The following is a 14,071-nucleotide window of genomic DNA, read 5'->3' on the forward strand; positions in this document are numbered from 1 at the left end:
AATCCTCTACTCGACTGTGGAATCCCTGTAAATTATTATTTATTTCAGTTAGTGTATACTTCACTTCTGACTGACCCTTTATGTCTTTGACATTCTCACTAAGATCCCTGAAAGTCTCATTCAGATCCTTGAGTTAGTTAATAATGATGGTTTTGAACTCTGTATCCAGTAGTTTGCTTGCTTCCATTTCTTTCATTTGTGACATATGTCTTTGTCTCCACATTTTGGCTGCTTCCCTGTGTTTATAGAATGGCCTTGTATGGTAGGTGTCCTATAGAGCCCAGTGGCTCAGCCTCCCCAATCACCTGAGGTGGACACTCTTGGTGGACCCCTTTGTGGGCTGTGTGCAGTCTTGTTGTAGTTAAGCCGTGATTGCTGTTGTTATCACTGAGAGGGAATTGACCTCCAGGCTAATTGGCTGTGAGGACCAACTGTGTCTACAATGGAAGAGCTGTTGTGCAGGAGACACCCTTATGGCGCAGGACTTGCTTCAGTGGGGCTTTGGTGCTCACTGAGTCTGCCCCTTGAGTGTGTCTCTTATGGATGTGAAGAGTTGTAATCCAGTATGGCCTCACACTGACCACTGGGTACAGTAGCTCTTGGATCTCCAAAGAGGTACAAAGTCATCCACTGCCTGGGGCCACCCAGCAGGAGCTACAGAGAGATCTGCAGATTCCTGCTCTTTGTATTGGGTTTGGAAGTGCCCAGACTGAGGCCCAGCTGTGTAGCAAAGGAGGCTGCTGCTGCTGCTGTTGCCTGACAGGTTTTAGGTTGAGAAAGGACAGGCCATTCATATACAAAAGCCACTGCACACAGCTTGGGTGCGGTTTTAAATTGGGTGGGACGGGGTCTCAGGGAATTACCAGGGCAGAGCAAATAGCAATGGCTTCCAGTCAGCCCTCCACTGGAGAGGTCCGTGCATCCCTGCACAGGAACAATGATCACTGCGAGCACCTCTGAAAGAAAACCACCCTTGCGTTCCTGCCCCGATGCCAGACAGTCTAGTTTCTCCTTGTATGTGTCTGGGTCTCCCTGAGTCTCCCCGGAACTGGAGTTCAGAGCAGGCAGGAGCTTGTATCTCCCTCCCAATTAAAAGAGCAGCACACCCAGTACCAGCCCGTTCCACGGCTCCGCACCTCCTACCAGTCTCAATGCACTTTCTTCACCTCTGTAGTTGTGGAACTTCCACTCAGCCAGCTTTCCCACAGTTGTGGATAATAGTTGTTCTGCCTTTTACTTGTAATTTTGATGTAGTTGTGAGGGGCAGCAAGTATAGGTGTTTATCTATGCCGCCATCTTGGTTCTCATCTCCAGGAGTTTTTCTTAAGACGAGGTTCTAAAGAAACATTTCACCTTGGGCTCTCGGTTTGTGATGTTGGTAGGTCAAGATTGGGATGAGTTTAGAGATTGAACATTCAACTTTTCTAACTGCATTTTCTTAATCTGTGTGTGTTTCTGTCACCCTGTTGAAATCTGTCAGTGCTCGCTGATCCTTAATATCACAGGTGATAGAGGACCCTTTCTCTGCTCTGTGCATCTGTGTACTCACAGATCCTGCTCTCAGGTTTCATCTTTAAATTTCCACTAGACTGCAAGTTCCTGAGCCAGGGTGTATTCTTTTTTTATATCTCAAGAACCTAATACAACGCCTGATACATAACAAGTGCTCAGTTAGCATGTTTGTATTTGCCGCGCTGAGCTGAAGGACTCAGCTCTCCAGCTACAGGTGTGGCACAGCAGGGGTTCCACAAAGGTTTGTTTCAGTTGGCAATCTGAGAATGGGAGGAAGCTTGCTAGTTAGGATTTTACTCGCTCCTGATCCAGGAGACAGGAGGTCGAGGAATGTTTCATAAATTCAACCTTTTTTTTTTTTCTTAAACAAATATTGTGTCTTTAAAAGCATGCTAAAAAGAACTACTTACGTTCTAGAGTAATCTGTGTTACCTTGGATGATTCAATCAAATACCCACAGTGAAACCTTTTGGGCAGGGCTTCTCCCCATAAGGTCACAGTGGAAGGAGCCCACAGGCCTGGCTTCTGTCACAGCATTTCCCTGGGTTTCCTGCCTTATTGTGATTCTCTCACAGTCCCACTCTGGGGAACACAGCACTTCCCATTAGCTTGAGGCCTCAGGTTCACTAGAAAGCTTCTGTGAGACAGTTGATTTATTAGATATATTTTATAATAATTCACATTCTATACTGACCGTAGTGGGACTGCTCCCAGGATTGGAGAGGCTCGTGCCTGTCCCTTGCCAGTGGGCTGAGAGCGAATGTTGGCAGCGGTCACATGGTACAGCAGCTGCGTCTCACTGCACAGGGCTCTGATTCCAGCTCAGGTGTGTGCCCTTCAGCAAATGCACCTTCTCTGAGCCTCCCTGAGTTGGAGATGGTTCACCCCACATGCTGTGCTGGCCCATGTTCCCTAGCAGTGCTCTGTTGGGCCTGAGATGGATGTGAATAAGGTGTAGTCCCTGCCCAGAGAAGGGGGTGAGAGGTGACATCTCCCTACCTAGTTCACAGCCCACATGGGGTGGCAGAGGAACCTGTGGACTAGCCTGCTATGCAAATGTAAGACATGGGGACTTCAATTACTAGAGTTATTAGATCCTGGGGACATGAAAATCATGTGTGTGTGATTTTCTCATGAAAAACGGGAAGACTAATGAGAAGATAGCAGCCCATGCCCTCCTCACAAAGCCGAAGCTTGGGCACCATTGTCCCCTGCCCTGAATCACTCTGGGCACTGGTGTCGGGCTCCGTGCACTCAGTGGGCCCTGCTGTCTTGCAGATGTGTCACGCAGCCACCAGTGCCTTCTGCCGATCCATTAAGCTGCAGTGTGAGCTCTACCCCTCTAGAGAAGTGGCCATCTGCTTGGACCCTTACTGTGGACTTGGGTTTGTCCTGTGGTGCCTCTGCAGGTGAGTGTTCCTTTAATATCTTTAAAAGAATAAGCAAATCCCACACCTTCTCCTGCACTCGGTCCCTGTCCTGCCCCTGCTCAGCCAGGCTGCCGTGGTGTCATTCTGAGGTGTCTGAACCAGTCGGTCTCCGTGAAGTTTGCTGAAACAGAGACGGTGGCCTCTGGGGACATTCTGAGAGCTGTTTGTCAGGGACGCATGGTTTCCCAAGCAGAGCACTCCCAGGCCTCAGGCTTGCTTCTTTCGCTCTTAAATCCTAGCAAAATCCCTGGCCTGGGATTTGGATTAAATCAGCTGGTGTGGCAGTTGCTTGCCTCCTTCAGGCTCCCCGCTGATGCAGGTGATGTTGGGGGGCGGCGGGGAGGGGAGCTGCCACAGAGGGACAGCCCGAGCCCAAGCTCCATCCAAGTATTTACAGATTATACATTTATGTTCCTTGTAGAAACTTTAAAAAATACAAAATACTATAAAGAAGAAAATAAAGCTTCGATTATCATACCACCTAGTGATACCAAGAAATAGTCACAATTAGCACTTGGCATGTAGCCTTTGAGAACTTATTTTCTAACGCAGCATAGCACCTTTTATCATTAACGTCCGTGAGTATATAAAGAGCGCTGCAGTAAACGCCAGTGCCCACCATCCAGCTGCCAGGGACCAGCTTGTCATCCATGTTGCTCCATCCATCTTCCCTTTCTACCGTCCCTTTTTCACACGGGATATTTTAAAGCAAACACCAAATGCCACGTGATTTCACCCATAATCCTTTAAGTTACATATACAATTTTGTTAATGTACATCAACATATTTATAAAACGGAGATGCTACTGTATGAAATCAGTCATAATTTCCGGGGTTTTTTTTTCTTAATAGTCTATAGTAGACATTTTTTTCATGTTTTTAAACACTCTTCTAAAACAATGACCTTAGTGCCTTCATAATATTTAATAGTAAAAGGTTGGATTAAGATCCAATCCTGTGTTTTTTAAAAACACTGGCATTCTAATTAGGACAATTAAACTTTTTTGAGGGAGCATATAGAATTAAGCAATAAAAAATATGTTAATGATTTTTGCCACCATCTCAAATGCAGTAGCATTGTGGGTAACCTTTTCTTGGGAAATAGTTCAGAATATACCATCCCAGCAGGAGGGCCAAGGTGACCTTAGACATGTTCTGCCAACTGAGCAGGAAGCTTGTCCTACTGACCTTTTAGGACAACTGTCCGTATGCCACTTGGCAAAGGTTAAGCTGAAGCCGTGAGTGGAGTGCCTCCTGGGCTTGCAGCGTCACCAAGACAATCCCATCCAAGCAACAGAGAAGACGCTTTTGAAGGGAACGTCCCTGATGGGCATCACAAATAGCAGGGTGGGAGTGTCTTTAAAGGAATTGTGCAAACAGGGTCACAACAACCCTTTCCTTAATGAACGTCCTCCCTGCAAATTCACTCAGAAGTCACGAGATCAGTGTTCTGTTGATTGCCCCTGCAACATGAAAAATCAATGCGTATCAGCTGTGAACCTCCTCATTCAGAAATCCTCTATAGAAACAGCCCAGTGGACTTGCTTTAAAAACTGGACCTGGGAGCAGCCACTGAACAGCAGTGAGAATGCACAGCATCCATAAATGTTGTATGTTCCATATTCCTCTGAAAGAAGCTAGGGCTCCTTTGAGAAATGGCTGATTTCAAGACTGGGACAGGAAGGAAGTCCTCACAGAACGAGGGGGAAATACCAAAGAACCAAGGAGCTGGCTTAAAGCGGTGCCCGCTGGCCAAACGGGGGCAATCTGAGCATCCAAGTAAAGACTAATAGATTATAACACTTGGAATACAATGGGAAATTATCTGACCATTTAGGCATAAATAGGTGAACAGATTGAAAGCTCAGTGAGGAACAAGAATCTACATGGGAGCTGTCCACCAGGCAGCTACCAATTATAAGGAGAGGAGAGAACTTCACAGTGGAGAAGCCTGAACCAAGAGATCAAGGTGAACCTTGCCCACACTGGGACCAGCACCTGTGTGTCACTGGGAGCCTTGCAGTGAGGAAAACTGCATCGAAGGTGCTTCACCTGGGGACATCAGGCGCTCAAACTGAGGGACACGCGACAGCACAGTGGCCTGTCATCTTCATGAATGCCACTGTCACGGTCGGGGGAGCACCGAAGGGCCCGTCTAGACAGGGTCGACAGCCTCACTGCCCCCTTCGTCGTCAGATATCAGTGAGACAACAGGCAGAACGGGAGTAGGGTCTGAGGCTTAGAGGGAAGAAATGTATCAATTAGATTTTGATGCCTTGATTGGCTTGTGGAGGAAAATAAACGTGTTTGTTGGAAATACCCCCTAAAGTATTTGGGGTTGGGGGGCATCAGGTCAGTGGCTCACTCTCCAATGATTCAAGGGAGAAAAAGTTATTTTTACTTTACTTGGAACTTTAACGTTGTGATTGTTTCAGCATTGTTTTTAATTTGATACAAATAGTTTTTTGTATATCTTCATCCAAAAGTTTCCTTCAGCTAGAAGGTTGTTTATCTGAAAATCACTGACATAATAGACTTGTTTGAAAATATTTTTATAAGATCACGCATGTTTTAAAAAACATGTCAGAGATTTTATATTCACTGATTAGAAGCCCCAAATTGGTCAAAAGATTCAGTGTAACACCTGTCCAGTGTAACACCTTAGCAGGTTTTTGTTGGGTTTTTGGGGGGGCTTGGGGGAGTGTGTGCCAAAAATGACATGATCATAAAATATAAATAAAGGACCCAAAACAATTTTTGAATAGAATAACAAAGTTGGAAAACTCAGACTTCCCAATTTCAACACTTACTGTTGTAACCATGACAGTGTGGTACTGGCATAAAAATATAGATGTAGATATATAAAATAATCCACAAAATAGAATTGAGAGTCCAGAAAATAAGTGTGGTCATTTGATTTTCCAACAAAGGAGCCAAGGCAACTCAATGGGGAAAGGATTGTCTTTTCCACAAATGATGCTGGGAAAAGTGGACATGGACGTGCAAAAAGGTTACACTTATACCTAACATCATGTACGTAAATCAGCTCCAAGTAGATCATAGACCTTATAGTTTAGAGCAAAACTATAAAACTGTAAGAAAAAAGCATATAAGTAAATATTTCTAATACTAGTTTAGGCAAAGGGTTCTTAGGTATGATATCAAAGGTACATTTAAAAATATTGATAAATTAGACTCCAACAAAATTTAAAACTTTTGCACATGAAAAGACACCATTGGGAAAGTGAAAAAGCCCTGGCTGTTGAGGCTCAGTTGGCTGGAGCATCGTCCTGTCCACCACAGGACACGTACCCAGGCTGTGGAGTTCTCCCTGGAGCAGTCAGTGTTTTCTCTCTCTCATCAGTGTCTCTCTCTCTCTCTCTCTCTCTCTAATATCAAATACTCTATTCTGGATGTATTCTTAATCTCTCTCTCTCTCTCTCTCTCTCTCTCTCTCCCTCTCTCTCCCTCCCTCCCTCTCCCTCTCCCTCTCCTTTTCTCTCTCCTTTCTCTCCCTCCTTCCTCCCATCTTCCTCTCTCTAAAATCAGTAATTAAAAAAAGTTAAAAACCTCTAAAAAAAGAGAAAGAAAGTGAAAAGACAAGCTACAGACTGGGGAAAAATATTTGCAAATCATCTATCTGATAAAGTCCTTCTAACCAGATATATACAGATTCCTAAAACTCATTAATCTGCAACATGATTTAAAAATAGGCAGCAGACTTGAACAGACATTTCACCAAAATACACGAATGACCAATAAGCACATGCAAATATGCTTCACATATATTAGGGAAATGCAAATGAAAACCTTTGAGATATCACTTCGCACCCATTAGAAGAGCTATAACCTGAAAGACAGAAAATAAAGTGGGAGTTTTATATTTCCTGATTTCAAAACTATACTGTAAAGCAAAGGTAACCAAGGATGTACAGAAATGGGAATCTCCTACATCATTGATGAGAATGTAAAATGATGAAACCACAGTTTGCATAGTCTTAAAAGTTAAACATAAATGTACCATATGACCCAGCAGTTCCACTCCTAGGCATTTATGGGAAACCATGGCCACACAAAGACTCCACACTTGAAGCGTTCACAGCAGGCTTTGTTTAAAGTAAAAGAGGCCGACAATCCAAATGCCCACTGACTGGTGAGTGTATAATAAGCAGTGTTCATCACATTCGTACGATGGAGCACAGCTGCCACACGGACAAACTTCACCCACACTGTGCTGAGAGAAAACAGCCAGACCCCAGCGGCCACACATGATATGATTGTGTCATGATTCCATTTACATGAAGTGTTCAGAAAAGGCAAATCGGTAGAGACAGAAAGGAGAATGATGATTGTGGCGAGGGTTTGAAACAGGATTGACTACAAATGGACACAAGCCTACCTTTAGGGTGATGGAATGTCCTAGAGCTGCATCGTAGTGATAATTATGCAACTCTGCAATTTACTACACTTCGTTTAAGGCGGTGCTTAAAATGGGTGGATTTCATGGTATGCGAATTATAGCTACACAAAAGCGTCTTATTTTTATTTTAAATATTTTTTATGTATTTCAGAGAGGGAGAGAGATAGAAACATCAGTGATGAGAGAGAATCATTGGTCAGCTGCCTCCTGCATGCCCTCTACTGGGGATCGAGCCCACAACCCAGGCATGTGTCCTCACGAGGAATCAAATCATGATCTCCTGTTTCATAGGTCGATGCTCAACCACTGAGCCACCCTGGCCTCGCACAAAGCTGTCTTTAAAAAAACAAACAAGCAAACAGAAAACAGCCTATCGTTGGATTGACTGGCATGCATAGTACAGACACCAGCCTGTCAGGGGGGAGGCTCGCCCATGTGATCCACAAGGTGATGTGGGTCCCAGTGAGCCGCGTGGCTGCCTTGCTCATAGTGCCCAAGTTGTGATAGTTTTCAGTTGTTTGTATGTCTTTGCAGGTTCTTAATCTGAAATCATTTAATTACAAATTTATATTAGTTACCAAAATGTCTTTTTTTTCTCTCCTGGTCAGCCATGTTTTTATTTGTATTTTCTCAGATAGACTTTATTAGGTAGGTTCACAGCAAAATTGAGTGTAAGGTACAGAGCGAGTCCCTTCATCCCCTGGCCCACATGTGCACTGCCTCCTTCATTATCAACATCTCCCACCAGGTGGTACATTTTTTTGTAACCTAGGAACCTATGTTGACACATCATCATCACCCAGAGCCCAACATTGACCTTAGGGTTCACTCTTGGTGGTGTAGAGAACCCAGAAGCAGACCCACATAAATATCATTAACCAATCTTTAACACGGGAGCAAGGCAACACAGTGGAGCAAACATAGTCTTTTCCCCAAACAGTGCAGGAACAACTGGAGATCCACATCTAAAAACATGAACCTAGACACAGAATTCACAGCCTTCACAAAAATTAGCTTAAGTGGATCAGAGACCTAATTGTGAAAGATAAAATTATAAAACTCCTAGAGAAAACCTAGATGATGGGGTTTGGTGATGAGTTTTTAGACATGACACCAAAAATACAAAGCATGAAAGAAAGAATTGATAGGCTGGGATCCGTTAAAATTAATAGTATCTGCTCTGCAAAAAACAGGAGAATGAAAAGATGGGCCACAGGCAGGGAGAAATATCCCCAAACTGTCTTTTTCATCGTTTTGTTCTTTTTGAAGTTAAAATCTAAACCAGTGGTTCTCAACCTGTGGGTCGCGACCCCTTTGACAGTCGAACGACCCTTTCACAGGGGTCGCCTAAGGCCACCCTGCATATCAGATATTTACATTATGATTCATAACAGTAGCAACATGACAGTTATGAAGTAGCAACGAAAATAATTTTATGGTTGGGTCACAACATGAAGAACTATATTTAACGGGCCAGAAGGTTGAGAACCACTGAAACTAAAATAGTTTTGATTCCAGAAGTTCTCAGAAAATATTCATTATAAGCAATCTGCTGTTAAGTAGGTTTGTTTTTTCCCATGGAGGTATTTATAGCCAGTGCCAAGTAATCAACATTGGTTAATACATAAAACAATCATCATTTTTTGGACTGGGCAAGGAAAGGGCAAGTAGGATATTTATGACTCAAGTTTTCTGCTTGTCCTATGTTTTCTTCTTAATGTTGACTTCTGTCCTATTCATTTTCACAAGTATACATGACATTCTCTAGCCAAGCATAATATCACACACCACACTATCACCCTTTCACATGCTAATGCTTCTGATCAGGCCAATCATTTTTCCTGATAGAAATTCTTGAGGAAGGCAGTAGGTGATTTGTATTTAATTTTCTTCATTTTGGATCTCCTTATGCTCTAGCATTTACGGATTAAGATGCTGGGAACAATATGGAGATGATAGATTGTTATAATAGGAATATCATCCTAAGATTTCCCCTTCATCTTACTTCCCTAAGACATGAGGCTCAAGAGCCATCAAGCATGTTTGGTGCTAGCACGGAAGATGAAATAGGCCTAGGTGTGAAGGAGCAGCTGCGATAAAAGCACGCAGGGTAATCTAAGGTGTGGTGGGTTGAACAACATTTGGTGTTAACAAAAATTTGCCGCATCATCTCTCAAAGAGGTAGGATGCCTGCTTCCTGGAGAATAATTATGATTTAGGAGAGACATGATGTTCGGGCTTGTTAGATTTAGGCCTGCACATTAGATCTTACACTTTAGATCTTTGACCTGGTACATGATCCCACTTTGGGCCCTGAGATTGTTCTTTTAATATCCATTCAGCAGAGGTAATTTTTCCGTTATTTTTATTTCTTCCTGCTTCATGCTTCCTTGAGGCTTCTGATTGGAGTTGACACAGTAGTTACTAAGAACGGCTCTAATTCAGTCACACCAGCTGTCGTGTGCTGGCTGATTCTGAGTGACAGAGTAGGACTGAATGACGGTGCCCACCCACAGGAGCAAAGCAAAATAACAGCTTCCAACAGTCAGTTGTGGGAATTCCCTTCTGCTTATTGTCAGTGTTCTCAGAGGCGCCCCACCTCTGGGAACAGGGTCTTAGTGGGAGAGAGGAGAGTGTTGCTGTGACCCTTAGCTCTCACCATCCCTGGGAAAAAAGACTGTAAGTCTTCAGAGATAGCCCTAAGACCTCTGTGAGTATTGGGGGGGGGGGGCAGGGCAGCATCTGTTGGCCCCTGGAGATAGGGAAATGTTTGTCTTCAGACCCAAGTATAAAATTCTTAGAAGGTTATTTTATTTTATTTTATTTTATTTTTTAAATTTCCCACTGGGGATGTGCCCGCAACCCAGGCACATGCCCTTGACCGGAATCGAACCTGGGGCCCCTCAGTCCGCAGGCTGACGCTCTATCCACTGAGCCAAACCGGTTTCGGCGGAAGGTTATTTTAAGAGTAATACGGTATGCCCCAGAAGTAAAAAACAAGACTTGCCGGCCCATGTCAGTATTTTGTGATGTCGATGTATTTGTTGGCATGTTATTTGATCTCGTAAATACCCTTAATATAAAGTGATCTTGAATGACCTAAATTAATTTCCCGAGGACAACTCTCAGATGATTCAATCCTTTGAAAAGATCACAGGAAAGGTCATTTGCTGTCTTTCCTTTTGACGAAAGTAAATGAAACTTTGGAATAGAGGAACGAAGAAAGAAAAGAAACTTGCCCCCAAATGCCCTGAAGAATAGTTTTTCTTCTAAGGGCCCTGTTTAAAGTAGATTTTGCAAGCCAACCTAATTTCCTTACTTTTCTTTTTTTAACTACTTTGATTCTATTGTAAACAATTTTGAAAGTTTTAATGTCAGATTGACTTCATTCAAGAAAAATTAGCTTTAGCAGTTGAGGCTTAACGTGCTCTTTTATCTATCAGAATTTTGTACCTAGAAAATCCCTTTTACTTAAATCTTAGAAGGGGATTTATCTAGGGTATTTTATTATAGTGCATGACATCTATTCACATTGATTTACAGTCATAAACTAAAAAAGTAAAACCATTAGAAATGTAGATTAGACAAATACTTCAGTATTTTAAAGCCTCACTTGCCCCACCAATTGATGACAGATCAAAATATGTAGCCTAGCATTTCCCTAAATACATTCTCTAATCTAAAGGTAAAATTAAAGAAGACACGTTTTTCCTTTGTTCTGTTTGGTTTATTCTGAAGCAAAATTTCAAACCTTAAAAATTGAGTGACAAGCTTTGTCTAATTGTGCTGATTTCCCTTCATTTACTCTGGGTGTCAATTTCCTACACCAGCCGTAGGCGTGCTTTTTCTCAACGGCCCTTTAGCAAGTGTCTGGGCGGGTTGGTGCAACGCCGGTGCGGGCCATGTTATACCCCCGGGTGGCCGAGTCCCAGTACGACTTCATTTACAAAAACGGGCAGCACTGTGGTTTGCTAACTCCTGTTCTAGACTTCCAGGCCTTCTACCAAAATCCAATTCTATGTTTCCTGCCGGGAAGGAGACCCCCACTTGTCTTTGTACCAACTTTGAGAAACTCCGCAGTGTCACGGCTTGTGTTTCCAATGCGTGCTCACCAGGGCAGGAACGCTGGATCACAACTCTCGGGTTCTTTTGTGCTTTTCAGAGTGTGTTCATGAGCAGACTTTCGTTTTATGCTTCAAAGTACCTAGAAGTAGAGCGGCTATGACCATCCCTCTCTGGCACGTGGACTTCGGGCATTTCTCAGGTACAGGTTGGCCCCTCTTCCGCGTCCTCGCTGACCTCTCCGTTTCTCTCTGCAGCGTGTACTCTGGGCACCAGTCCATCCTCATCCCGCCTTCAGAGCTGGAAACCAACCCCGCCTTGTGGCTTCTTGCCGTCAGTCAGTACAAAGTCCGCGATACCTTTTGTTCCTATTCGGTGATGGAACTCTGTACCAAGGGGCTGGGCTCACAGACAGAATCCCTCAAGGTAAGCAGCCCTCACCGACCCCTCAGGGCCTGGAGGCCATTTCCTGGGTCCTAGGAAAGCAGTGTCCAAGGGCGTGGGCAGGGTTTGGGGAAGTAAAAATAACCCTTCACAGAAGCCGAGGCTCACAAATTTGTTTTCACGTGCAAACCTCGTCTTATGACATGACTATTTCGACACTGCCACAAAGAGTGCGAGTGTGTGTCACTGATGTCATTAATTCCATTAGGTCTTCTTGAAGGTCCTGAATTGCTTTCTCATTTGTTGGTAAATTCAGTTCTTCAGTCCCGTTCATTTTATTCTGACCCTGGTATTCAAGTCATCAGTTTGAATTGTGCCGCTAGTTTTATTTCCCTTGAAGACCCTGATTTATAGGTGTCAATCAATCCTAACCAAAATCCATTTTCACAATTAAGTGAACAGTGGTGTGTGTGTGACAATAATAGCATTTCCCTCTATTTAAACCAAGGACATTTCAACAAACATATTGTCATAGTAAATTAAGTTGCCTTTATCCAAGTTACTAGTTTTAATTTATATTCCTTCCAACTACTATGTACTGCTTCCATGCCCAGATATGTGGGTTGCTATGTATAAATCCAGATTATCCTTTGTGCATGTGTGCACATACAAATTAGTAAAGCAATACAATTGCTTTTCCTGAGTTTTGTTTTCTTTTTTAGACTTAATGTATTAGAATTGAACAGGAAAATAAAATGCAAGATAATTTTGATAATAAGTTACATAAATAAATGTGTAATTACTTGAAGTTATATATTTATGCAGGAAAACAAATTTATAAAACATAATTATCATTCATGTCTACCTGTATTACATTATAAAATGAGTGCACTTCATCAAATTTCTCTGTAGCTGCATAAATAGCCAAAGTGAAATAATATCATATTTGAATGATTCCTAAGCACTTTACATATTGATTCATTTAACCTTTACAACAGCTCTCTGAAATAAAATCCATCTTTGACCTCATTTTTAAAATGAGGAAAAGTGACGGAAAAATTAAGCACCCTTTCCAAGTTCTTGCATTTAATAAAATTTGGAGCTAAATTTCGACTCTGTGACTCCAGGTCCACATTTCAAACCCCAGGCTGCATTGTCTCCCAATCCATACACATGTAAATCATTCGTATTACTGAGATTTTACTGTTTCCTGTGTACCTGTATGTGTATAAAATCGTGTCTGTAGACCAGTGATGGCGAACCTCTGACATGCGGACTCATTTTTTTGGTTGATTTTTCTTTGTTAAATGGCATTTAAATATATAAAATAAATATCAAAAATATAAGTCTTTGTTTTACTATGGTTGCAAATATCAAAAAATTTCTATATGTGACACGGTACCAGAGCTAAGTTAGGGTTTTTCAAAATGCTGACACGCCGAGCTCAAAAGGTTCGCCATCACTGCTGTATACTGTCAGTGTCAGTGCTATCTTGTGTGTTTCCCTCTTCGGTTCCGGAGCCCTGTGAGCTCTCCCTCTACCCAACTTGCGCGCTCTCTCGCTCTCTCACTCTCTCACTCTTTCGCTCTTTCGTGTTCTCTCTCTCTCTCTCGCTCTTTCGCGTCCTCTCTCTCTCTCTCTCTCTCTCTCTCTCTCTCTCTCTCTCTCTTCCTGTAACTACATCCTTGCAGGTGCTTGAAGGATGGATGGGTCAGCTTGTGGCGATTGTTCTCAGACACACCAGTCACCTCATGGCAAGCGCAGCCCCTCGCTCTCACGAGGCCCCAGTGTGTGCTGACTCACTAGATTCCTCCTCCTCTGAGCTTCGCTGTTTCGCTCAGCTGACTGATTTGGTGCCGAACAGAGGTGTGCGGACCTTAGAAACAGAGATGCCCTTGATACGAGATTTTATCTGTGACCTTTGAAGTCTCATGGGACGTAAAATGTCTTTTGCCCAAACATTCAATTTCCATTCCTTTATTAGAATAGGTTTTCTCACCCTGGCCAGTGTGGCTCAGTTGGTTGGAGCATCGACCAGTGCACCTAAGGGTCGAGGGTTCACTTCTCCATCAGGGCACATACCCAGATTTTGGGTTCGATCCCCAATCAGGGAGCATACAGGAGGCAGCCAGTTGATGTTTCTCTCTCACATTCATGTTTCTCACATCCATGTTTCTCTCTCTCAAAATCAATAAAAACATTTAAATCATTAAAAAAAACTGAGAATAGCAAAATGAAAAATGAACAAACACACTTTCTCATG

The 14,071-nt window shown here is 43.0% G+C and overlaps 1 protein-coding gene across 1 annotated transcript in view; it reads left to right on the forward strand.

The window, feature by feature from the left end:
• Positions 1-14,071, forward strand: part of DIP2C (disco interacting protein 2 homolog C) — a 178,441-nt gene that overhangs the window by 132,200 nt on the left and 32,170 nt on the right. Inside the window, exons 29-30 of the mRNA XM_015560308.1 lie at positions 2,791-2,921; positions 11,682-11,850. Coding sequence (XP_015415794.1) covers positions 2,791-2,921; positions 11,682-11,850 — 300 coding nt within the window. The remainder of the gene's footprint in view (positions 1-2,790; positions 2,922-11,681; positions 11,851-14,071) is intronic.

This window comes from Myotis davidii, unplaced genomic scaffold, assembly GCF_000327345.1.
Source record: "Myotis davidii unplaced genomic scaffold, ASM32734v1 scaffold194, whole genome shotgun sequence".
In the NCBI taxonomy this organism is placed as follows: Eukaryota; Metazoa; Chordata; class Mammalia; order Chiroptera; family Vespertilionidae; genus Myotis; species Myotis davidii.